We start from the raw sequence: 27,073 nt of genomic DNA on the forward strand, positions 1-27,073 counted from the left end.
AGAGTAATCAAGCAGCCGACGCACTGAGTCGGAAGGGCGAACATGCGGCCCTGTGCATGTTAGCCCATATTCACTCAAGTAGGATCGATGGATTGATGCGCGACATCATCAAGAAACATTTAAACAAAGACCCATCGGCCAAAGCCGTCGTCGAACTAGCTAAAGCTGGAAAAACACGACAGTTTTGGGTTGAGGGAGACCTCCTGTTGACCAAAGGATACAGATTGTATGTCCCAAGAACGGGGGAACTGAGGAAGAAGCTCATTCAAGAATGTCACGATACCTTATGGGCCGAACACCCTTGGTGGCAAAGAACGTACGCCCTAATAAAGAAGGGGTACTTCTGGCCAAACATGCGAGACAACATCATGCAATACACCAAGACGTGCCTCATCTGTCAACAAGACAAAGTCGAGAAAGCCAAAGTCTCTGGACTCTTGGAACCTCTACCTGTGCCGACAAGACCTTGGGAAAGTGTATCTCTGGACTTCATAACACACCTCCCAAAAGTCGGGGAATATGACGCCATCTTGGTTATTGTAGACCGATTCTCAAAATATGCGACATTCATCCCCACTCCAAAATTATGCTCGGCAGAACTCACAGCCCAACTATTTTTCAAACACGTTGTAAAGCTATGGGGCATTCCGTCAAGCATCATCAGTGATAGAGATGGCAGATTCATTGGGACATTCTGGACTGAGTTATTCGCCTTCTTGGGAACAACCTTAAACATCTCCTTGAGTTATCACCCTCAAACCGATGGACAGACAGAACGGTTCAATTGCTTACTCGAAGAATACTTACGTCACTTCGTCGACGCTCGCCAGAAGAACTGGATACAACTGTTAGATGTCGCCCAATTTTGCTTCAATTGCCAAACAAGCTCGTCTACAGGGAAGAGTCCCTTCGAAATTGTAAGTGGACGACAACCGGCCTTACCCCATATTATTGATCATCCTTATGCAGGGAAAAATCCTCAAGCTCACAACTTTACAAGAGAATGGAAGCAGACGATAGATATAGCCCGGGCATATTTAGAAAAGGCTTCCAAGCATATGAAAAAATGGACGGACAAGAAGCGTCGACCCCTTCAATTTCGAGCAGGAGATCAAGTTCTTATCAAGCTGAGACCAGAACAGATCAGATTTCGTAGCCGAAAGGACCAGAGACTAGTTCGAAAATATGAAGGCCCGGTTGAAGTTCTTAAAAAGATCGGGGCTACCTCCTACCGAGTTGCACTACCCGCATGGATGAAAATCCACCCAGTAATTCATGTGAGCAACTTGAAGCCCTATCACCTTGACCCAGACGACGACCAATAGAATGCAACCATAAGACCGAGCATCGATCTGAAGCATAAAGAAACGAAAGAAGTAGAAGAGATCCTAGCCGACAGGGTTAGGAAGATAGGAAGACCTGTACGGACGATTCGTGAATTCCTTGTCAAATGAAAGAATCTCCCTACAGAGGAAACAAGTTGGGAACGCGCTGAAGATCTGGACTCCGCCACCACCCACATCGCAAGGTTTGAAAGTAGTTGGTTGACGGGGTCATCAACCAATTAGGTGGGGGAGGATGTCACGGTCATGCTCGTTCAGGGCATGTTGCCCATGGCCGCATGCCCATGACAAGCTAACCCTTGTCATGTCTTTTCATTCTAATGTTTTTTCTTTTGTAATTCTAGGGCGTATGACGCCTCAAAAATATCATGTCTAGGCCTGCCAGACTTAAAATGGCTCAGAATGTACTATAGGGGGATATGACTAGTTGTCAACTTCTCCCTACCCAAGGTTATATATGCTAAGCCGTTGTTATCTTTCTCTTGCTTGCTTATATAACGTCTCTTTCCAAAATCTCTCTTTCTAAAATCTCTCTCTCTCCTTGTTTTCTAAAACCTTCTTTTAAAACCGAGGCTAGAGGCTCGATCGTACGTCGCTTGGCCGTAGGCAACGCAAGAACAAATTGGCTTAAGCTCACTTGTCGCTGGAAAGTGAGTGCCGCACAATCGCTAGTCTGCTGCCTTCGAAAGCGCGATTGTGTCACCACGCACACTGAAAAAAAAAAGATCTCATTTTCTATCACACGTAGAATTGTCATTCTTTTGTCTTTTGAAACCCCTTACCTTATCAGTCATCAGGCAGGTTTTTGGTATCATATATCGAGATAATTATTATGAAAAATCTATTCCACTAGTGTGACTTAGATACCCTTTCTTTGTGGTATCAGCCATGCTATTTGAATAGCCTGAAGTCATCATAGCCTCTCCACCGGTTCCGAAGACTCCTTCGGCATCAATGTGCTCCAATGAAAGAGATGAGACCCTTTCCTGAACCAGAACCGGGCATAAAACGCCGAGGAAAAAGTTGAAAGCGAGCTCTTTTCGCATATACGCAATCTCGAAACCCAATTAGCTCACGGACTGTCTCCTCAACTCTGGCGAGTATGAGTTCTTGGTAAGAGAGAATGTCGAATGAGAAAGACATTCGATTACGGCAACATTCGCAACTACCAAAGTGCACTAAACCTAGTAGAGATCTTCGACCTAACGACAATGGAACTTCAAGCCCATTTTATCAATCCGCTTTGTACCTTATTGTTGACCAAATCGGATGTACGCCAGGCCTAAATTCTCTCTCAGTCACCCAGAGACGAAAGGATGATCAGATCCGAAGTTTACGAATCGAAGAGAAAGTGAATCTGAGTTCTACACGCTTTCATTTTCTAAAGCTTCGCTTGCCTACGGTACTTTATTCAGGATGTGCAAAAATACGGTCATCTCTCAGCCGTGTATAGAGAATTCCTTGATCATTTCCTTAGCGGATAACACAAATGAAATCATTTCCCTGACCGCCCATCTTATGAGTCCATTCTTGTCTTGTTGGTTTGTTGTACTATTCTATACCTCTCTCGATTGATAGAAAGACGTTCGGGAGTTATTTGATTATTTTCTCTTTGAGTGAATTTTAAGTGAAACACATTCTCTACCCAAGTAATTGCAAGATGCAAGCTTCACACGAAGAGGAATCAAAGTCCCAAGTATCAACGTCCCTAAGTGTCATTTTTATTTCCATCTCAACATAAATTAAACTTATTTTCGTGAAGATATCTATTTATAAAAACAAAATATCTTAGAGTCACAAAAATAAAAATGAGATATAGATACGAGACATAAATATGATACCAAATAGATATGATAACTGTAAGGATTAGATTTGATCGAGTTATTTGGATTAGATTTTATCTAGTTATTTGAATTAGATTTGATTTAGTCATTCTTCAATTGGATGAGAGATTTCTCCCGATTCTTCTGATCTTTCCAGTTTTCTTTTTCTGTTCCTAACATTTTGGTATCAGAGTCATGCCCTAAACTAGTTAAAACTAGAAGCAACTGTCTTCTACGTGTGTCATAATAAAAATATGTCGATGGAGAGTCCACTTGTGTAGTTTGTTGGAGGAAGGAGTCAAGGTCGTGGAAGCTTTAGAGGTAGAGGAAGGGGACGAGGCAGACAAACCTTCAACAAGGCCATAGTGGAGTGCTATAACTGTCACAAGCTAGGACATTTTCAATGGGAATGTCAAAGCAATACCAGACGAGGCAGACAAACCTTCACAAGGCCATAGTGGAGTGCTATAACTGTCACAAGCTAGGACATTTTCAATGGGAATGTCAAAGCAATACCAGACGAGGCAGACAAACCTTCAACAAGGCCACAGTGGAGTGTTATAACTGTCACAAGCTAGGACATTTTCAATGGAGAAGATATGTGGTTCCTTGACTCGGGATGTAGCAATCATATGTGTGGGAAGAAGGAATATTTTTCAGATTTTGATGGACGTTTCAGAGATTCAGTGAAGCTGGGCAACAACTCAAGCATGGTTGTAACTGGAAAGGGTAATGTACTGCTGGAAGTGAATGGAATCATAATGATAATCACAGGAGTGTTCTATGTGCCAGACTTGAGGAACAATTTGTTGAGTATTGGTAAATTGCAAGCAAAGGCGTTACCTTTTTGTTTCAAAATGAAACATTCAAGGTGTTTCATCCTGAGAGAAGCTTAATCATGGAGGCAAAGATGTCTTTGAATCGAATGTTCGTATTGCATGCTATATCTCAGCCTGTAGCAGCCGTTCAAACTCAATTGAAACTTATGGGAAAAAGTGGTTCAAGGTCTCTGTTGTACACTTACCGCTCCAATTCCTATCGCCATAGTCAGAGAAGTAGAAGGGACCCAAGTTCCTCCCCCTATCATTCCACTACCAATTCTAGGAGAAGCAGCCGTTCAAGTTCCCTCAGCCGCCAACGCAGAAGTAGGTCTTCCTCGTTATCTCCTTTCCCCAAATCGTCCAGTTCCAGTCCTAGTCGTGCATCCACTGATCGGAATCATTCCATAGAGAAGCTTAAGAAAGAGTTAGAAGAGAAGAAAAGGCGTGAACCAGAGTTGAAGAAGTTAGAAGAAGATGCAGCTAGGAGGATGGAAGAACTAATTCAGAAGAATGTTGAAGAAAGGCTAAACTTAGAAGAGACTAAATTAGAAATACAGAGGCGAATAGAGGAAGGTCGCACGAAGTTGTTTGATGATGTTGATGTGCAGCTTGAGAAAGAGAAAGAAGCCACTCTTACTGCTACAAGACAAAAAGAAGAACAAGCACGAAAAGAGAGAGAAGAGCTAGATAAAATGCTGGAAGAGAATAGAAGAAGGGTAGAAAAAGCACAGCGACGATTAGTTTTGGAGCTGCAGCGGAAGAAAGAAGAACAATATTGTGACCTCGAGTTGATTCAGAGACAAAAAGAGGAGGCAGCTCAGAGAACTAAGCTAGATGATAAGAGTTTGAGTTATGTTTTGCTGGGAGTTAGTGAAGAGTCAAAAGCTTACAGACTCTATGATATAGAAACGGCAGATGAAAATAAGGATATAGAAGCGGCAGATGAAAATACTGCAGAGGAAAATATTTCATCTGGCTCTTTGGCTGAAGCAAGCTCTCCTAGCTTGAATAAGGCAAGGAATAAGAGACCACCAGTCTGGATGAGAGACTATGCAATAAGAGAAGTTTTTATTTGTAAAGAAGATGATGAAGCTCAGCCATGTTTACCCCTACTGAACCTGCAAACTTTGTAAACTTTAGAGAAGTATTGAAGAGTGAGAAATGGAGGCAAGCCAGGGATCTGGAGCAATAAACAGAAATGACACATGGGATTTGATGAAGTTACCTGGTGGAAGTTTGGTATGAGGTCGTAGATATAAATTGATTACTATTCGTGTTCAGTTTAAGGGAGGGATTGTTAGGATTAGATTTGATTGAGTTATTTGGATTAGATTTGATCTAGTTATTTGAATTAGATTTGATTTAGTCATTCTTCAATTGGATGAGAGATTTCTCCCAATTCTTCTGATCTTAACGTTTTCTTTTTCTGTTACTAACAGTAACATGTCATTCTTAAAACACTAGGATACCGATGTGACAATGATACATTAATTAAAAAGAATTATTTCAAAAAATTTATCAATTTTATATTAGAAATAAATTCATATAAATAAGTTTATATATTTGTATACTTAAAAAAAAGCTTAATGTATGTTTCACTCTCAAAATATATTCAAAGTCAAGTGTCTGATACGATGGATTATAAATTTGTAATGTATCCATCGTATTAACAAGTGTTCAGTACATGCCCAACACATGTCAGATTAGTGAAACTAAGTTATTCTCATGCTCTCTTTACACCCATTTAAAGTAGTTTGAAAAATAGCACGTCAAATATTATAATTGACTAACTACAACTTCAATTTTGTGCTTTAAGGATGGTTTTGACCCAAGAGAAATAAAATCCTTCATTTAGTATATGGTAGCAAAGATGGACATGAGAATGAGTTATTCTCATAGGGAAAGAGATTTAACCTTAAGTTATATCTCATATCCTCTCTTAACCAATTATTTAGTTTTATTTAGTATGTTTTAGAAAGATACGTCCATCAATAGCAAAAAAATAAAATAAAATAAAATAAATAGAATAGATTAAATTAGCCAAAAGTAATGACTAACATAATTAAAAAAAAAAAAACATAAAGGAGATTAAATTGGCTAATTGCTAACATAATTAAAAAAAAAATGTAACAAACACACCGAAGTAAGATTAGGAACACAAGTAAAAAAAAAAGAAAAAAACACAAACAGCCAAAAAATCAAGATTTGGAAAGTGTTAAACAGTTTTGATATATAGACATTTGAAGACCTTACTCGTGCAATTTTCCCATGAAATCTAACACTAGAGCATCATAAAATTTAGAGAAATGATTGAAATTGATGTCATGTTCATATAGGTTGACTTTAATACAAAAGACAAATCGAACTTTCTTAAGATAAATTGGGGACACCAGCATAAGCTAATCAGGTAGGTGGCCTTACCATCCGTATGGTTATATTTGATGTTGACTGTGCTCGTGGTTCTGCAAGTGTCATATATATTGATATGTGTGAAATTTTTTTGAATCGATATGCTTATGATATGTTATAATATGTGAATTGTATGATAATACTTACGGTACCATGTGTTCAATGGTATATTTGAGATAGGATACGAGAAGGATGCACTAAACGTAATGTAACGATAGGAGTAAGACATGTTCATGAAACGTTATGGTTTGGTTACGTATCGAAGTGCTATGGGTATGACAGATTGATAACAACGATATGGTCACGATGGATTCATAAAACAATACGATTAGGTTATGGGTAGAAAGGGATAGGATTATGATAGATTGATAGAACGATAGCGTTAGGATACGTTCCTGTAACGTTAAGACTAAGGTACGTTCAGGTAATGACAGACCTATGATATGTCTAAGGACGTTAAGGCTATGATAAATTAGGGAAGGATATAATCACGAAGTTTTTATGACATGATATGATTATGATAAGACATGTGAAGGACGGATATATATCCAACAAGTGTCTAAGAGGGGCATGACAATAAATTATTCTCGAGCTTTCTTTACATCGGTCAAAGAGTATTTGATAAGCTTCCAAAATGAAGGGTTTTCTTTTTTCTTCTTCCTTCTTTCTCCCTTTTCACCTTTATTTTTTTTTAAATAAAAAAAAGTTTAATGTGAGAATGAAGAAGTTAGAAAGGAGAAAGAAATGAATGTAATAAAACTTTTTCGTCAGAAGGAATGGAAATGGTGAATGAGTCCTTAACGATAGTCGACCGCTATACTCTTGCTTTGGCTGTAAGTGATGATTATTAGCAATATGAGTTGTGTCAATACCACACCGTTATCAAGAGGAAGTAAAGTAGAGTAGAATAGATCAAGCGATCCATTTATTGAGAGTACTGTAAGAGACACACAATTAAGAATATTCAACAACTAATCATTTTAATATTTATACTCAAATATACTAACAGTACTAGTAACACTAGTCTCGATGACTTAAAGAATACAACTATTATCTCGAACTATAAAGAATTTAATTCCAACCTATTCTAATGGACAAACGCTTTATTAGACTCTATTGTAAGATTTCACTTCACCAATTTAAGTAGGGTTCAACTACAACTATAAATATCAAATTCTTAAGTATTCATGAACAAAATCGGCCTAACAATGTCTCTTGGAACTATTTACCAAATGTGTTAGAATGAGTTGTGTGGAAGGGTTGCCTTTAGATGCTTTAGTACCAATTAAGGATGTCAATATCCTAGTAGTGCAGAATGCAGGAAGGTTTGTAGTTGAAAAGAATAACGAGAATAGTGGACATCGTTTCATCTACAAGCGTGTGGTGAACGGTCTGGTTGGTATGACTAGAGAACGTCGTCCTCGCAGAATTTATATTATTGTGATAGAAGTTATAAATAACGATGATATTTCTTGGTCTTTTATTACAAAGGTGCAGAACTTTTAAAGAAGTTCTCGAGTTCCTTGTCCCCAAGTAGAAATACAACTACTAGAATGCTATCTCTACTTATAATAATGCCCTCTCTCTCTCGAAATATATATGTGTGTGTTTGTGGATGTATTACTCTCTTTTATTAATGAAATATGGCATAGTCGTAATGATATTATGAGTATCTTTTCTATCCCTCCCTTCCTTATCGCTATATAAAGAATATGAAGATTATAAGTAAAAGATGTACAAGTAATATGAAGATTATAAAGAATATGAAGAATATGAAGATTAATGAAATATGGCATGTCATAAAATGCTTATAATTCAATATATCTTTGTTATCAACAATAATTATCAAACGGTATATAATTTTGTCCAAGTAAGGTCGCTTCTCATTTCCTGTATGATATCATAACACAAAATCGAGCGGAAGGGTTAACGATAAAATGATAACAAAAACCCATTCGTTGAACTAACTATAAAGGAAGGGTTGGTTGGAAACCATGTCTATACTTCTTTGCTTTAATCACAGGTAACTAAAGATATATAAGAACAACAGAATATGGCATGCCTAGTCAAAAAATAAAAAATTTCTTGCCATGTTATAGTTAATAAATATGGTATGCACAAAGATCCGATGTCACACTTCATGATTGGAGACCAATACAGTGAGCTATGGTCGTCCATAACGTCCTTTGGTCCAATTATGTCAAGCAAATGTTGTAGCAAGCAAAGAGTTTTTAATAAGTTTGCTATTGCAAAGAGTTCGGTTTAAGGCACAAATGTCTCTGATGTGAAAGGCGCACCAATTCAACGAGATTTAAGTAACCATGAATAAGACACATGATACAGCTTGTAAACAAAATGATGTCTATGACTCTTGTTATTTTCTTCCACTACAAACCTTCTAGCCTCTTGCACTTTTTTGTCATTGACATCCTTAATTGAAATTATAATTGAAGGAAACACTTCTCCACAACTCATTATGGAACACCTTTGATAGATAGTTTCAACAGATTTACTTTGCCGAGGAATACTTTAAAATTCGATATTTATAGTTGAACGCTACTTAAATTGATGAAGTAAAATTTTACAACAGATGTTAATAAATCGTTTGTCTATTAGAAGAGAGCTTGGAATTTAATTCTTTATAGTTGGGATAAGGGATGTTTTAGTCCAATTAAGTATACTTTTTAGTTTTAAAATAAATTATTTTTTTAGTTTAAAATAAATTAATTTTTTAGTTTTAATTTTATTCCTAATAAATTAATTTTGATGTGGTGTTATTTATTTTAATAAAATTAATATTAACTTAATCAACAAAAATTTGTATTTTTTTTTTAATTATAAGCTAAATTAATAAAAATACCATTGAACTTTACACTTTATCTAAAAAAATACTCATAATTTTTTTAGAAGTTTCAATAATACACTTAATCTTTTAAAAAAAAAAATCTATAGAAACTATTAATTTGTTTTTTAAGAAAATACGGTTGAATTTTCAACAAAAAAAAAAAAAAAGAGTTGGTCATGGATGAGAGCGGACTTTGGAGTGTGAGCCATGGACTAACCTCTGTTTTTAATCTAGTATTTTTTGTTCTTCTTTTAAGTCTGCTTCTTATTTTGTGTTTGTAACGAGTATGTATATGTAACACCCAAAAAATGAAGGAAATTATCTCCCATAAGAATAAGCCACTCATGAAAGACCCAATGGATAGAAAGGAAAAAAATTAAAGGATTAAGCAAGAACAAATGACTTAGTCAAGTCACTCGTGTACCCTAACAAGTGATTTCACCGAGTTAAAGGCCTTTTGAAAAGGATTGGAAACGAAAAAGTAAATCAAAAGGGCAAAAAAGTCATTTTATCAATTATAAAAAATCTTTTCGGATTTGTAATTCCTAATCTAGAAGGAATCTCAAGATTAAAAATAAAAGGAATAATGATAAAAAAGCGATGAGAAATTTGTAGAAAATTTTTGGATTTTTCAAGAAAAATGATAATAAAATATTCAGAAATTGGTAAATTACCAAAATACCCCTAGAAGAATGGATAATTACAGAAATGTCACTCTAATTAGAATCAGAGCATCTACCGTGACCATCCAGCAAAATCTTTCGAACTCAAATCTCAACCGTCGGATGTCTTCCAAAATTTGATATGATCTAGAACGAACACGCATGGATCATCACATCCAACGACTAGTATGCAAAGCCAAGGTCGATAAGGCCATGATCGGAGTTGATATAACCAAAAAATTATCCAGAAAGATCGATCTCTAAATAACGAAGATTCTAGAGCTCTCAATGTCGGTTTAAGCTCCTCCTATAAAGTGGGAAGTAGGAGCAACAATACGGAATAAGAATCGAGAAAGGTCGATCCCCCAATTGAAGGAAATAAACGTTTAGATTGTGTTTCTCCTACTCTCAGATTTCTTCCAAATTCGAGAGCAATCCTCCACCATTTCACTTCAAACTTCTAAATAACGAAGAATCTGGAGCTCTCAATGTCGGTTTAAGCTCCTCCTATAAAGTCTAAAGTAGGACCAATAATATGGAATAAGAATCGAGAAATGTCGATCCCCCAATCGAAGGCAATAAGCGCTTAGATTATGGGTCTCCTACTCTCAGATTTCTTCCAAATTCGAGAGCAATCCTCCACCATTTCTCTTCAAACTTATTCCTACCGTTTCTCAACAAGATTACCCACAAGTTCTATGAAGGAATAGAGTGCTGAAAGTGCCTAGAAACCATTCCCCCAATTCAATCCGCCATTGAAGAACTTCAAGAAAAACTTGAAAATCAAACCCGAGGATACATGATGACTCGTCGAGCAAGAATGATTCCAATCAGTTTTTATACCTCCAAGGAATGCTTCCATAGAAGACCACGAAGAAAAATAACCTCGAGAGCATGCCAAATGGAAGGAAATAGGTTTCAAAATTAAATTGGGGATGAGAGTCAAAATTCCTATCTACGATCTCTTTTCCTTCAAATTAAGGATTCCTCTAGCTTCAGAGGAAGAAGTTGAGTAAACTTGATGAAGGAATCCAGAGCTAAAACGTCGTAGAATAAGCTACCCACGAGATCGAAAATCTGGCGTTTCGAGTGAGTTGCATACCGAGAACGATTTCTGGAAATTAAGGTCCTACACTCAAAGACGTTCCTCCAAACCAATTCCTTTAGCCTGAAGATAGGATATGGAAGAGGTTCAATGAAGAAATAGGGCCTTGAAACCCCTAGAATCGGCTACCCAATAAGAAATTCTTTGTTTTATCTCCCGCGATAAATCAGATTTTGGATGAACTTTGGTAGCGAATATCTTAGGCTACGATCCACGTTCTTCCTGTTCAGTGGAAGAAAACGATGATACGGCCAGTTCAACTGAACTGTCCAAGTCAACTCAAAAGTTGACCTTTTCTCGGGTTTTCTCAGTAGATCTTATTTTATGAAATGTTGTATGAATCCTTTTCCCGAGAGGTTATATAAGGTAATGAAGTTTGGGAGTTATTGGAAAACTTTAGTTAGCGAAACCAAGATATGGGAGAAAATGCTCATCACGATCCATATGACTTTACCTCCTAGGATAACTAAGTTATCCCTAAAGTAATAGATTCCCCGGGCTCCTAGGATAACTAAAGTGGTATCCCTAAAGTCTAGATTCCCCAGATGTACCCTTGGTCTATACTACGTGCACAATATCATGCTTGGCTATTCCTAAGAACTTATAAGTTCCAAGCTTGACCCATGACATTATGCATAGAGGCCCCTATTTCTTTTTAGGTGGGATGCTATGGTATATGTACCATGAGCAGCCTGCACCACGTTTTGCTACCTAAAGTCTAGATTCCCCAGATGTACCCTTGGTCTATACTACGTGCACAATATCATGCTTGGCTATTCCTAAGAACTTATAAGTTCCAAGCTTGACCCATGACATTATGCATAGAGGCCCCTATTTCTTTTTAGGTGGGATGCTATGGTATATGTACCATGAGCAGCCTGCACCACGTTTTGCTAGCAGGATGCCACGATTATGACAACGCCACCTATGCACTCATGGGAAGTGGTAACACTGTTTTGTTTTAAAATGTCTTGTGTTGTCAAAGGTCCTACCGGGAGTAGAACCACAGTCGTTGGATTCAAAGTCCAAAGTGCTAACCACTACACCATAGAACCCCTTGTACAAATTTATTTTGGAATGGTTTTCCTATTTTATGCAGATTCCACAAGATGGGAGATCCTATCATGAGTCAAACTCAAGTTATTGGATTCAAAGTTCTAGAGCTGTTTTATCTAACTCGTTTTGATCTTGAGCACCTTTAGAGTGGTTGCAGAAGCAACCCTCCGGTGTTGATTGAAGCTCTTGGAGAACATGTAATTTTATATATTTCTTATAGTTAATTTATATATTGTTGTATATTACAAACAAATTGAAATAATACTTTACATCCCCGTCTTTCTTTCTTCCGTGCAAAACTTAACATGAAAACTATATTATTTCAATATTCACTCGACAAACAAGGGGTGAAAACTATATTATTTCAAACCCTCCATTATTGCTTCTACTTTGCGTGAAAATGCTTCCACTAAATCATGTTACTAACTAGTTGGTTTGGTTTGGTTCAATTCTTGGGTCCACTAGATTGAATTGACGTAGCTCAATTAAACTCTTGATAATATTAAAATCATAAGTTTCTTAAATTAAGTTAACTTAAAAGTTTAACCCCTAATCTTTTTTAGAATGTTTAGCTTTGTGTCTAGTTGATCTCTAAATGCTTAGAAGTATCTAATAAGACTTCTATTTAAGGAACTTTTCACTATAAAAGATGTAAGACTTCCGGTTTATTATTAAGGAATTTCAAATGAGTGATTTGATATATCATAGAGGACAAAATATTTATTTTTTTCAAATATCTTACGTTGACTGTTCTTTTTTGTCAAGTATTTTGAATATTATCATTGTGAATTACTAATGGCATTAGATTGAATCTCATTAATAACAATATCACAAAACTCAGGTAAAGATGACATCAAAATTAATACTTTAATTTCATCTCCAAAATTTATTTCCACTTAACTAAGTTGACTAATAATCATAATAGTCCACTGAACTCAGTTGACTAATAATCATAATAGTCACCGGTGCACAAATATTTACGACCTTAAAAGGTAAAATTATAAGGAGTACAAGAAAAAAGTGTTTAAAATAGTTTCAAAATATAGAAAAAAAATAGTAGGAATTGGTCAAAGTCAACATCCATTGATCAATTATGAAACAACACAACACAAATGAGGGTAACATTTTTTTTATTTCTCTATATTAGGCCCTTTCGTTTATTGGCTTTACAAGATGGAGACATGAAGTTTTCTATGTTCGAAATAAATTTGGTTGATTGTTTTCTGGTTAGCATTGGTACCATCAAAACTTATTTATTTCTTTGAAATGTTTGAGTTTACAATTTACATGTTTTCATTTTTCTACTTTGTCTACTTGCATTTAGAAATGAAGCAAAATTAGTCTAAGGGTTTTAGGCAGATTGTTATAATTCTAATTTTTAACTAAAAAAAAAAAAATTAATCTCGTTGTCACGCTTAAAACTACCCTATAGGTATAATCGACCTATTATCCTTCCACCAATAGGAGCAAAAGGCAACGTTACTATGTGAAACTAGTTTCATGTCATTTATTCAACAATAAGGGTGTTAGCATGCATTTGTAAATGAACCCATATTTAAAAAATTTATATAAAATAGAAAAGAGTTGTTATCTCAAAGACAATGAGAAAACCAACGGTTCCTTCACCCAAGACCTATGGCCCGACTCCCAACATGGAAGGGATAATCTAGAGAATCATTCCAAGAACCCTAACGGATGGGTTACAAACTCACATTTCGGTGGGTTCTCCAAGCACGGATTGCAAGTTAAAAGAGGTTGAAAACAAAGTAAAATGATAAAAGGGCCCAACCAAATTCGAATGGGTGACCTCTTGATCTGCAGTCAAATGCGCTATGGACCCATTTTGCATGATTTCAACCTGAGTGACCCCTTCTATAGAGTGTCAGTCTAAAAGTGTAAAAAGTGTCTCTCCAAAATAAAAGGGCCCAACCAAGTTCAAACGGGTGACCGGTCAAATGCTCTACCTTAGTGACCCCTTAGACATAGTGTCGGTCCAAAAAGTGTAACAAATTTCTATCTAAGATAGAAGGGCCTGTTAGGATCGTACGACAACGCACACGCTCGATCTAGATGAACACAAAGAACAGGATAGAGAAAAGTGCAAGGAGAACTCTAGCTAAAAGGATTTTTCTATTGATGACTTCACGTATGTACAGTAAGAGAGAATTACAGAGAATAGAAAGTACTTTTCAAAGCTCTAGTGGATGAGATATATATATAGTTCAGTTTACTATATATAGGTTTACCAGATTTAACCGTCTACTATATATAGCCATTTACTATATATAGCTTTACCCGATTTAACCATCTACTATATATAGCTATTTACCATATATAGGTTTATCGGATATAGTTTTACCAAATATAGCTGTACCAGATATAGCTTTACCAAATATAGCTTTACCGGATATAACCGTTGACCAAGCTATAAATAAGCCGTAGGCTCCATAACCTAACAATTCTCGCACTTGGAGACTGATCTAGTCAACCAAGAATTTCATTCTCAAACGACCATGAGCATCTTCATGGTCTTCATGTCACCATATCAATTGAGGCTTTGCACAACCTCAATATTCCAACATCAACACATTTTGTCAACATGTTTGCTGGATTCTTTGCACCCTCTATCTTCTCCAAACACATCATCATCTTTCACTAACCTGCAAGTGAAATGGTATCGTCTTATGTGTTTTCTCTTTAAATGATAGACCGGGTTCCTTCGCCAACTGTATGACACTCTGACTATTTCTGTTAAGAATCTTCGTGCTGCTTCTTGCCCATTCTTCCAGATAGTCAGTCATCCATATCGTCTTCTTTCCAGCTTCAACTATTGCCACGTACTCAATGTCAGTACAACGCATTTTTGAAGCCTAGACGTCCCATCATCCATGGCTTGCTTCTACTTGGTTGTATCCTCCAACTGTAGGGTCTCATCAAAGGGTTGTGGTTCCCTTTCATCAGCAATATATAGTGTAATGAAGGTACATACATATCTGGTACTCTGATAGTACAGGATGATCTTCTCAACACCAGTTCAGGTGTCAGTTGCTCCACTGCTGTTTCCTCCGCAACAACCTCAGGAGTTTGTTGAGTATCTGCTACAAGATCACTTGGTGATTTTCTCCGCAACTCAACCTCAACTCCCACTTGCTTTGTTGTCTTGGAACCTTGCTTCACATCTGGTTCTTCAGCAGTAGTCTCAGGAGTTTCTTGAGTATCTGCTACAACATCACTAGGTGAGTTTCCCTGCAACTCAAGCTCAACTCCCACTGTCTTCGTGGTCTTGGAACCTTGCTCCACATCTGGTTCCATTTTCAATCGCACTTTCTTCAATTCTCTGGTGGTCCTTGTGAAGCTAACTCGTTTCTGCTTGCTCATAACGTAGTTCTCACAACGACCCACATCAACAGATTTCAGACCTTCTAAAACTCCTTTCGCAGCCAGCCTCTTCATTCCTTTCACGCTCATTGGTTCAAGTCTATTGTGCTGTAGACTTGAATTTGAAGCACTCTCAGCAACAGCAGCTATGTTCATACACCCTGCAGTGGTGTATAAGGTTCCAGATTTTGAGCCACGTGCTACCACCGTAGCACCCTTCATAATCTTCCACGAACTCTTCCCTAACTTTGTTGCATAACCTGTGCTGTCCAACTGACCAATAGAGATCAGGTTCCTTCAGAGACCAGGAATATATCTGACATCCTTTAATGTCCACTCATTTCCTACCTGAGTTTTTATGCAGACATCTCTTTTTCCTTTAATCTCCAAATCTTTGTTGTCAGCAAAGTACACCTTCTCGAAATTTCAAGACTTGAAATTCCAAAACAACTCTTTATTTGGAGACGAATGAAAAGATGCACCTGAATCCAAAATCCAGGATTCAATCGAACTGTCCATGCTGAGGATTAGAGCATCCCCAATATCTTCTGATGAAAAGATGCATCTTTGGTCTTGTACAACCTGTCCGAAAGTGATCTTTTTCTCCACAATTCCAACACGTTACGTTTGGTCTATTTGGAGATTTTTCTCGGTTCTTTGATTTTGATAGCCCTTTGTTTGGGCCCTTCGGTTTACTTCTTCTCCTTCAATCAACACTGAGAGCATTGCCTGATGAATCTCCAGTTTCCCGTTTGTGAATACTTTCGCTGAGAACTACATCTCGAATTTCATAAAACTTTAGTTTATCAGATCCTCGAGAACAACTGATTGCGGCAACAACAGTATCCCATTACTCGGGTAAGGATGACATCAAAATCAACGCTTTAATTTCATCTTCGAAATTATTTTCCACCGAACTCAGTTGACTTATGATCATATTGAATTCATTTATATGATCAGCAACAGGTCCACCTTCAGACATCTGTAGATTGAACAATCTCCACATCAAATACATCTTGTTCATAACCGATGGTTTTTCATACATATTTGACAGTGCCTTCAATAGATCTGACGTTGTCTTCTACTTGATAATGTTGAACGCCACGTTTCTGGATAGCGTCAACCGAATCAGCCCCAAGGCTTGTTGATCCTTGAGCTTCCACTGTTCCATGGTCATGGATTCCGGCTTCACTCCCAATAGAGGTTCGTGAAGATCTTTCTGGTACAGATAATCTTCAATCTGCATCATCCAGAAACCAAAATCGGATCCATCGAACTTCTCAATTCCAATCTTTGAACTTTCCATCTTCACAGATCGTGGTGAATTTCGCCTAGCTCTGATACCAGTTGTTGGGATCGCACAACAACGCACACGCTCGATCTAGATGAACACAAAGAACAGGATAGAGAAAAGTGCAAGGAGAACTCTAGCTAAAAGAATTTTTCTATTGATGACTTCACGTATGTATAGTAAGAGAGAATTACATAGAATAGAAAGTACTTTTCAAAGCTCTAGCGGATGGTATATATATATATAGTCAGTTTACTATATATAGGTTTACCAGATTTAACCATCTACTATATATAGCCATTTACTCTATATAGCTTTACCCGATTTAACCATCTACTATATATAGCTATTTATGATATATAGCTTTACATAATATAGCTCATATACCTATATAGCCATTTACTATATATAGCTTTACCCGATTTAACCATCTACTATATATAGCTATTTATGATATATAGATTTACAAAATATAGCTTTACCGGATATACCTTTACCAAATATAGTTTTACCGGATATAACCGTTGACCAAGCTATAAATAAGCAGCAAGCTCCATAACCTAATAGGGCCCAACTAGGTTCGAATTGGTGACCTCTTGATCTGCAATCAAATGCTCTAACATTGAGCTATAGTTCAATTTTGTATGATCTCAACCTTAGTGACCCCTTCTACAGATTATCGGTCCAAAAGTGACCCTACCGAATCGGCTATGGACCAATTTTGTATAAATTGGTGGATTACCTATCGGGAATTAAACACAAGTCGTTAGATTCAAAGTCGAAAGTGCTAACCACTACACCATAGAACCACTTGTTAAACTTTATTTTGGCAGCGATTTTGATAAGCGCCAACAACGCTGGATTTTGCAAAGCTAGAGGTCATAGTATCCTTAGATACTTTCACAAGGTGTTTTCAACTTCTTTTATAGGTAATTGAACTTTTGAGTCCATGTAAATGATTGGTTGGATTAGTATCAGTTTAAGAAGAGAGACTTTATTAGAAATTCTCCCATAGGTAATCCCCCAAGGTGTTTTCAATTCTTTTATAGGTCGAATTTTAAAATCAAACCACAACAGAATTTACTTCTATCTAGCAAAATTATTTTTTAGTTTGAAACAAGATTATTCCCTTCTTTTTCTAAAACTAAATTTGACTCTAGAATAGATTTTAATAGTTTTGTTGATTAAATTTTATTTAAAATTTTTGTACAGAGAGTACCATGGAAATAATACTTTTTTTTTTTTTTTTTATTATGTTGTAATTTGTATGGTATTATTGGAGGCTTTTGAATGAAATATGATAATTGATTCTCTATCCTCTGACAATTTTAGATACCTCCATATCCGATATTTGATGCGTCACGTTTCATTATGAGATCTGCCCTTAGGTCAATAAGACTTGAGCAGAGAGTTTATTTGACTAATGAATTGATTACATTAATGAATGTATGTAGATGTTTAAAGTGTTGATCTTAATGGTTTTAGAAAATATCAACACATAATCAATATAAACTATCCAATTTTTTTGAAAGGATTGAAAATATCATTCCTAATCTTCTGAAATTCGGATGGAGCGTTATTTAGCCTAAATGGCATGACGTTCCTCTCATATTTTCTAAATTGGACATTAAATGCTATTTTATATTTGTCCTTTTAGGAAACTAGAATTTTCCGAAATCCCAATTTCATGTCGAATTTTATAAAAACATTTGACTCTAAATTCTTTTTATCAAATCATTTTTGTTTTGGATTGGATATCTTATTTATTCTAAAACCTTATTCAAAGGTTTGTAGTTAATTACCGGTATCAGAATTTCTCGTTTCTTTTCACCATGTTGTTAACCTAAAATGCCAGACATGACCACATGCTCTTTGAAGACCTTATTAGCTTCCTCGGCAAAATATCACCTAAAATGTCACCGTATGTAGTGTTCGATGCTTTTTGACTTAACCCTAGGGTTCTATTTAAAGTGAACTTGTGATAATTTTTGTCAAATTATATATTTGAATACCTAATACATTAAGATATAATATCTTATTTCAATAATATTAAAATATCGTAGAATATCATAATATATATTTAATTAATATGAATCTCATTCAAATTTAAAATATATATTTTTATTTAATGTTTATGATACACATCAATTATTTTAATATTTAACATATCAAATACGTTAATATGTTTTGATATTATACTTCAAGAGTATAGGAACTTGCTCAGAGGACCTGAGAGTTACATTGGCCTACAATGCATCTCATGGACGATGCAAAACTATGGTGGCGCTTGAAGGTGAATTGTATAAAAAACTGGTCATGCACCAAAAAATCATGGGAAGACCATTGATGGAATTGAAGCAATCGACTCTCCCCTGTATGGGTTTCCAATCAAAGACCTAATGTTTGATGTTGACTCTTTTGAAGAAAGAGACACATGATCAAACAACAAAAAACGTGGTGGTATCTCTGAGAACTCTATCACACACATAAAAAAAACGTGTCGAAGAGTTAGACATTACACAGAAGATCTAGCTTTCATCGAGGAGACCCGTGTTCGATTCTCGAAAATGAAATTTTATTTTCTTATTTCGTTTATTTTATAGTTTCATCTTTTGTCACCAATTATATTTATACTTTACCTATGTTTGAGAAGCACTATAATGGATGAGTTCAATAATATCTTAAATTCAAAAGACTTTTATGAACTTGGTTTGAGAGGCACTATAATGGTCAAGTTCAATAGTATCTTAGATTAAAAGGACTTTTATGAACTTTGAACCTTTAATAGTGTTATGTCATAGATATTTGGTTCAATTTCAACAAGTGAGGTTGAGGTCATTCAAATGGTTAATGTGATAATCCGGTCATTTTCAAGGTCTCTTTTGTTGAGCGCCATCATGGCTGAGATGACTGAGATGAGCACCGGAGTGAGTTTGACAAGGAGGGTCGTAGAGAACCACACCCCAAGCCAAGCTCATGTTGGGCTTAACAAACTGAAAATCCAAAAACTCAAACCCTTAAATGGAACCAGGATGCTAAGGAATTAAAAAGCTTTATTTTTGACGTAGAACAATACTTGAAGGTTACAAGAACTTGCTCATAGAACCTAAGAGTTACGTTGGCCACAATGCATCTCATGGACGGTGGCGCTCGAAGGTGGATGATATAAAAAATGGGTCATGCACCATAAACTCATGGGAAGACCGTTGATGGAATCGATGCAATCAACGCTCCCCTTGATGGGTTGCCAATTAAAGACCTGACATTTGATGTTGACTCTTTTGAAGAAAAAGCCACACGATCGAACACCTCGAAATGTCGCGGTAGCTCTAAGAACTCTATCATACGACCTGAGAGTTGAGGGCTACAGGAACTTTCTCATACGACCTGAGAGTTACGTTAGCCGCAATGCATCTCATGGACAATGCAAAACTATGATAGTTCTCGAAGGTGAATGGTATAAAAAATGGGTCATGAACCATAAACTCATGGGAAGATCGTTGATGGAATCGATGCAATCGACACTCCCCTGGATGGGTTGCCAATCAAAGACCTAACATTTTATATTGACTCTTTTGAAGAAAGAGCCACACAATCGAATAGCTTGAAACGTCGCGGTAGCCCTGAGAACTCTAACACACAGGGAAGGACGTGTCGAAGAGTTAGACATTAAGCAAAAGATCATGCTAAAACTCTTCAACGATCTGACAAAAGACTTCAGGACATCTATACCAAAAATCCATTGTCGTCCAACAGTAAGGATATTTGGCTTTCACCCAAGAGACCCGGGTTTGATTCCCGGCAATGGAATATTATTTTTTTTATTTCATTTTTGTTAAGGATATTTAGTAATAAATTATACTTTTCCGTATATTTTATATTTGATATTTTATTATAAGACAAATATTCCATTTATTACAATTTCCATATCCTTGTAATTTATTTGATTATAAATAAGATAACTTTCACACCATTTAGGTGTGGTGGATTAATCAAACATTCACAATTTTATTTTACCGTTTCTATCTTAGATTAAATAGACTTTTATGAACTTTGTACCTTTGTTAGAGTTATGTTATAGATATTTTGTTCAATTTCAAATGGTTAATGCGATAATCCAGTCGTTTTCGAGGTTTCTCTTGTTGAACGACATCATGGTTGAGATGAGCAGGTAATTCAAATTGTTAATGCGATAATCCAATCATTTTAGAGGTCTCTCTTATTGAACGACGTCATGGTTGAGATGAGCAGGTGATTCAAATGGTTAATGCGATAATCCAATCGTTTTCGAGGTCTCTCTTGTTGAACGACATCATGGTTGATGAGCACCCGAGTGAATTTGACAAGTTGGGCTGTAGAGAAGCACACTTCAAGCCAAGTTCATGTGGGCTTAACAAACTTAAAATCCAAGAACACAACCCCTTAAATGGAAACCGGGATGCTAAGGAATTAAAAAGCTTTATTTTTGACGTAGAACAATACTTGAAGGTTACTTGAACTTGCTCATAGGACTTAAGAGTTACGTTGGTCGCAATGCATCTCATGGACGATGCGAAACTATGGTGGCGCTCGAAGGTGAATGGTATAAAAAATTGGTCATGCACCATAAACTTGTTGAGTTATGGAGTCTGCTCCCTGTATTTATAGCTTGGTCAATGGCTATATCCGGTAAAGCTATATATGGTACATAGCTATATATAGTAGATGGTTAAATCTGGTAAAGCTATATTTAGTAGACTGAACCATATATATATCCCGTCCAGTAAAGCTCTTAAATGTACTTTTCTATTCTCTGTACTCTCTTGTTGTACATGCCTGAAGTCATCAATAAAAAATTCTTTTAGCCAGAGTTCTCCTTGCAACTTCTCTCTATCCTTCTCTTTGTGTTCATCTAGATCGAGCGTGTGCGTTGTTGTGCGATCCTAACAACTGGTATCGATCCTAACAACTGGTATCAGAGCCAGGCGAAAGTCAGAGCCAGGCAAAATTCACCACGATCTGTGAAGATGGAAAGTTCAAAGATTGGAATTGAGAAGTTCGATGGATCCGATTTCGGTTTCTGGAAGATGCAGATTGAAGATTATCTGTACCAGAAAGATCTTCACGAACCTCTGTTGGGGGTGAAGCCGGATACCATGACCACGGAACAGTGGAAGCTCAAGGATCGACAAGCCTTAGGGATGATCCGGTTGACGCTATCCAGAAACGTGGCGTTTAACATCATCAAGGAGAAGACAACGTCAGATCTGATGAAGGCGCTGTCAAATATGTATGAAAAACCGTCGGCTATGAACAAGGTGTATTTGATGCGTAGATTGTTCAATCTACAGATGTCTGAAGGTGGACGTGTTGCGGATCATATAAATGAATTCAATATGATCATAAGTCAACTGGGTTCGGTGGAAATTAATTTCGAAGATGAAATTAAAGCGTTGATTTTGATGTCATCCTTACCCGAGTCATGGGATACTGTTGTTGCCGCAATCAGCAGTTCCCGAGGATCTGATAAACTGAAGTTTGATGAAATTCGAGATGTAGTTCTCAGCGAAAGTATTCGCAAACGGGAAACTGGAGATTCATCAGGCAATGCTCTCAGTGTTGATCGAAGGGGAAGAAGCAAATCAAAGAGCTCAAACAAACATGGGCGTTCAAAATCAAAGAACCGGGGAAAATCTCCAAACAAACCCAACGTAACGTGTTGGAGCTGTGGGGGAAAAGGACACTTTCGGACAGATTGTACAAAGCTAAAGAAGAAGCAGAATCATAAATCTGAAGATGATGATGATTCTATATACACAACAGAAGATGCTGAGGACGTTTTAATCCTTAGTGTGGATAGCCCAGCTGAATCCTGGATTTTGGATTCAGGTGCATCGTTCCATTCGTCTCCAAGTAAGGAATTGTTTCGAAATTTCAAATCAGGAAATTTCGGGAAGGTGTATCTTGCCGACAATAAAACCTTGGAGATTGAAGGAAAGGGAGATGTCTCCATACAAACTCCAGCAGGAAATCAATGGACATTACAAGATGTCAGATACATTCCTGGTCTCAAGAAGAACCTGATCTCTATTGGTCAGTTGGATAGCACAGGCTATGCAGCAGAGTTTGGAAAGAGTTCCTGGAAGATTGTGAAGGGCGCCATGGTTGTTGCGCGTGGCACAAAATCTGGAACCTTATACACTACTGCAGAGTGTATAAACATGACTGCTGCTGCTGAGAGTGCTTCCAATTCAAGTCTATGGCACAATAGACTTGGACATATGAGCGTCAAAGGAATGAAGATGCTCACTGCGAAAGGAGCTTTAGAAGGCTTAAAATCTGTTGATATGGGTCTTTGTGAGAGCTGCGTTATGGGCAAACAGAAACGAGTTAGTTTCACAAAGGCTGCCAGAGAACCGAAGAAAGTGCGGTTGGAAATGGTCCATACAGACGTCTGGGGACCATCTCCAGTTTCATCACTTGGTGGATCAAGGTACTACGTCACCTTCATCGATGACTTCAGCAGGAAGGTATGGGTTTACTTTCTGAAACATAAGTCAGATGTGTTTACCACCTTCAAGAAGTGGAAAGCTGAAGTTGAAAATCAGACCGGCTTGAAGATCAAATGCCTGAGGTCTGACAATGGAGGAGAGTACAACAAATCAGAGTTTATAACATTTTGTGCAGCTGAGGGAATTAGATTAATAAGAACAATTCCCGGTAAGGCAAGACAAAATGGTATTGCAGAAAGGATGAACAGAACCTTGAATGAGCGAGCAAGAAGCATGAGGATTCATTCTGGATTGCCAAAGGCATTCTGGGCTGATGCTGTGAACACAGCAGCATATTTGATTAATAGAGGGCCGTCAGTACCCTTGAAGTTCAAATTGCTCGAAGAAGTATGGACAGGAAAAGAACTCAAGTACTCTCACTTGAGAACCTTTGGCTGTACTGCATATGTTCATGTTGATCCAGAGAAGAGAGATAAGCTTGATGCTAAGGCTGTGAAATGCTACTTCATAGGCTATGGCTCTGACATGTTCGGGTATAGGTTTTGGGATGAGAAAAATATGAAGATCCTAAGACACTGTGATGTGACCTTTGATGAAAATGTCATGTACAAAGACAGAGAGAAGATAAACTCTGAGACTACGAAGCAAGTGGGAGTTGAATTTGAGTGGCAAGAAAATTCACACAGTGATGGTACAACAGAAGCTCAAGAAACTCCTGATCCTATTGCTGAAGAACCAGACGTGGCTGATCCTATTGCTGAAGAACCAGACGTGGAGCAAGTTGCACCTGAACAGGTGTTGAGAAGATCATCCAGAACTACAAGAGCACCAGACAGATATTCAACCTCATTACACTATCTGTTGCTGACTGACGAAGGAGAACCAGAGTCCTTTGATGAGGCCCTACAAGTGGAAGATTCAACTAAGTGGGAGCAAGCCATGGATGATGAGATGAGCTCACTTGAAAGGAATAATACGTGGGTGCTGACTGAGTTGCCTACAGGAAAGAGAGCTCTGTTGAACAAATGGGTGTTCAAAATCAAGGTTGAACCAGATGGCAGAAGGAGGTTTAAGGCTCGGTTAGTAGTTAAAGGATATTCACAAAGAAAAGGCATTGATTATGCTGAGATCTTTTCTCCAGTTGTGAAATTAACTACTATCCGAATTCTACTGAGTATTGTTGCATCGGAGAATTTGCACCTTGAGCAAATGGATGTAAAAACGGCATTTTTACATGGAGATCTAGACGAGGAGATCTATATGCAACAACCCGAAGGATTTGCAGCTCCAAGCAAGGAGCACATGGTGTGTAAGCTCAATAAGAGCTTGTATGGACTGAAACAAGCACCGAGACAATGGTACAAGAAGTTTGACTCCTTCATGAGCAAGAGTGGTTTCCACAGAAGTGAAAAGGATCAGTGTTGCTACCTCAAGAAATACACCGATTCTTATGTGTTTCTACTCCTGTATGTGGATGATATACTAATTGCTGGATCAAGTATGAGGGAGATAAACCACCTGAAGGCAAGCTTGTCTTCAGTATTTGAGATGAAAGATTTAGGTGCAGCGAAGCAGATCCTTGGGATGAGGATTTCTCGAGATAGATCTGCTGGCACATTAAATCTATCCCAAGAGCAGTACATTGAGAAGGTGTTGTCCAAATTCAAGATGAGTAACGCTAAACCCAGGACTACCCCCTTGGCAAATCATATTAAATTGTCAAAGGGGCAATCTCCCAAGACAGTTGAGGAACGTGAGCACATGGCATCAGTTCCGTACGCTTTTGCAGTTGGGAGTTTGATGTATGCTATGGTCTGCACTAGACCTGACATAACACATGCAGTGGGAGTTGTTAGCAAGTACATGGCAAATCCAGGGAAGGAACATTGGGAAGCTGTGAAGTGGCTTCTAAGATATCTGAGAGGTACATCCAATACTACACTTTGTTATGGCAATGGCAAAGTAGTTCTGCAAGGTTTTGTGGATGCTGATCTGAGTGGAGATGTAGACTCCAGCAAGAGCACATCTGGGTATATCTACACTATAGATGGAACAGCAGTGAGTTGGATGTCTAAGCTTCAGAAATGCGTTGCTCTTTCATCTACTGAAGCTGAGTACGTGGCCATAGCTGAAGCTGGAAAGGAGATGATATGGATGACAGACTATCTAGAAGAATTAGGCCGGAAGCAGTGCAAGAAGATCCTTTATACAGATAGTCAGAGTGCCATACAGTTGGTGAAAAACCCAGTCTATCATTCAAGAACAAAACACATTAGAAGACGGTACCATTTCACTCGCAGGTTAGTGGAAGAAGGCGATATGTGTTTGGAGAAGATAGAGGGTGCAAAGAATCCAGCAGACATGTTGACAAAATGTGTTGATGTTAAAAAATTAAAGCTATGCAAAGCCCTAATTGGTATGGTGTAGGATCAGTCTCCAAGTGGGAGAATTGTTGAGTTATGGAGTCTGCTCCCTGTATTTATAGCTTGGTCAATGGCTATATCCGGTAAAGCTATATATGGTACATAGCTATATATAGTAGATGGTTAAATCTGGTAAAGCTATATTTAGTAGACTGAACCATATATATATCCCGTCCAGTAAAGCTCTTAAATGTACTTTTCTATTCTCTGTACTCTCTTGTTGTACATGCCTGAAGTCATCAATAAAAAATCCTTTTAGCCAGAGTTCTCCTTGCAACTTCTCTCTATCCTTCTCTTTGTGTTCATCTAGATCGAGCGTGTGCGTTGTTGTGCGATCCTAACAACTGGTATCGATCCTAACAAAACTCATGGGAAGACTGTTGATGGAATCGATGCAATCGACGCTCCTTCTTATACAAAATTTGGATCAACCAAGAGATAAAGCTAGAATTAGATTATGGAACCTTTTTCTAAATTGAGTCAGTCCACAATCGAACTTGATCAAGGGTTGATTGAATGACTCAGATGCAATCTACCACAAGAATTGCATAAAACTTAGAAATGACAAAGATATGCTCGAATTTCTACACGAGGGATCATCTCAACTTGAGAGATCAATTTCATTGATCACAAATATGCTTTTACATAATAATGTGTGGGTATTTATAGTCTCCCCACAAAAGAAGTTAGTGCCTGTGATTTAATCTCGATCCCATTAGATCTCCACAGAAGACGAAGTCAATTTGAGCATTACAAACCTTATGAACTTAAAATAAGACATAAAGTTTTCTAACCACTCATGAAATGATGCCTGCAACTTCATCCGCTACTTCAACCATGCAAATATTTACTTTTGAATCTCCAAATGGTCTTGACTCAAACGAATCAGCTTGTCACACATGAAATGATGGTTGAACCTAGCCTATCCAATTTTGTAGATGAAGTATGAATGCTTGTTGAATGTTCTTGGCCTTGGGTTGTGTAATAGGTCCAGTTGGAACACCGTGATTCTTATCATCATCCCCCTCTTCAAAAGGATTCGTCCTCGAATCAGAAAAATCATCACCTACATCAAAAGGACTCAACTCAGCAACATTGAAAGTAGAATGTACACTGTGATTCTTATCATCATCCCCCTCTTTAGGATTCGTCCTCAAATAAGAAAAATCATCACCTACATCAGAAGGACTCAACTTAGCAACATTGAAAGTAGAATGTATTGACAATTCTAAGGGAAGATCAATTTTATTGTTCCATGCAATAAAATGAGTCATTTTACTAAATGTGTTATAGAGCATTTATAGTCAAATAAAGAATTAGGAATCCACGCTATCTACAAACGCACTCTCAATTGAGCAATCCACGCTAACATTAAAATGAAAATTCTGAAATTTGAAAAATAAATAATCAATAAATTTAGATTAAA

General features: G+C 37.3%; 1 protein-coding gene across 1 annotated transcript in view; it reads left to right on the forward strand.

The window, feature by feature from the left end:
• The first annotated feature begins 4,064 nt into the window (after positions 1 to 4,064).
• Positions 4,065 to 27,073, forward strand: part of LOC147790529 (uncharacterized) — a 59,978-nt gene continuing 36,969 nt past the window's right edge. Inside the window, exon 1 of the mRNA XM_087127623.1 lies at positions 4,065 to 4,898. Within this exon, the coding sequence (XP_086983749.1) occupies positions 4,065 to 4,898 (834 nt within the window). The remainder of the gene's footprint in view (positions 4,899 to 27,073) is intronic.

This window comes from Cucurbita pepo, chromosome 10 (genome assembly GCF_057944985.1).
Source record: "Cucurbita pepo subsp. pepo isolate OVF chromosome 10, ASM5794498v1, whole genome shotgun sequence".
Taxonomy (NCBI): domain Eukaryota; kingdom Viridiplantae; phylum Streptophyta; class Magnoliopsida; order Cucurbitales; family Cucurbitaceae; genus Cucurbita; species Cucurbita pepo.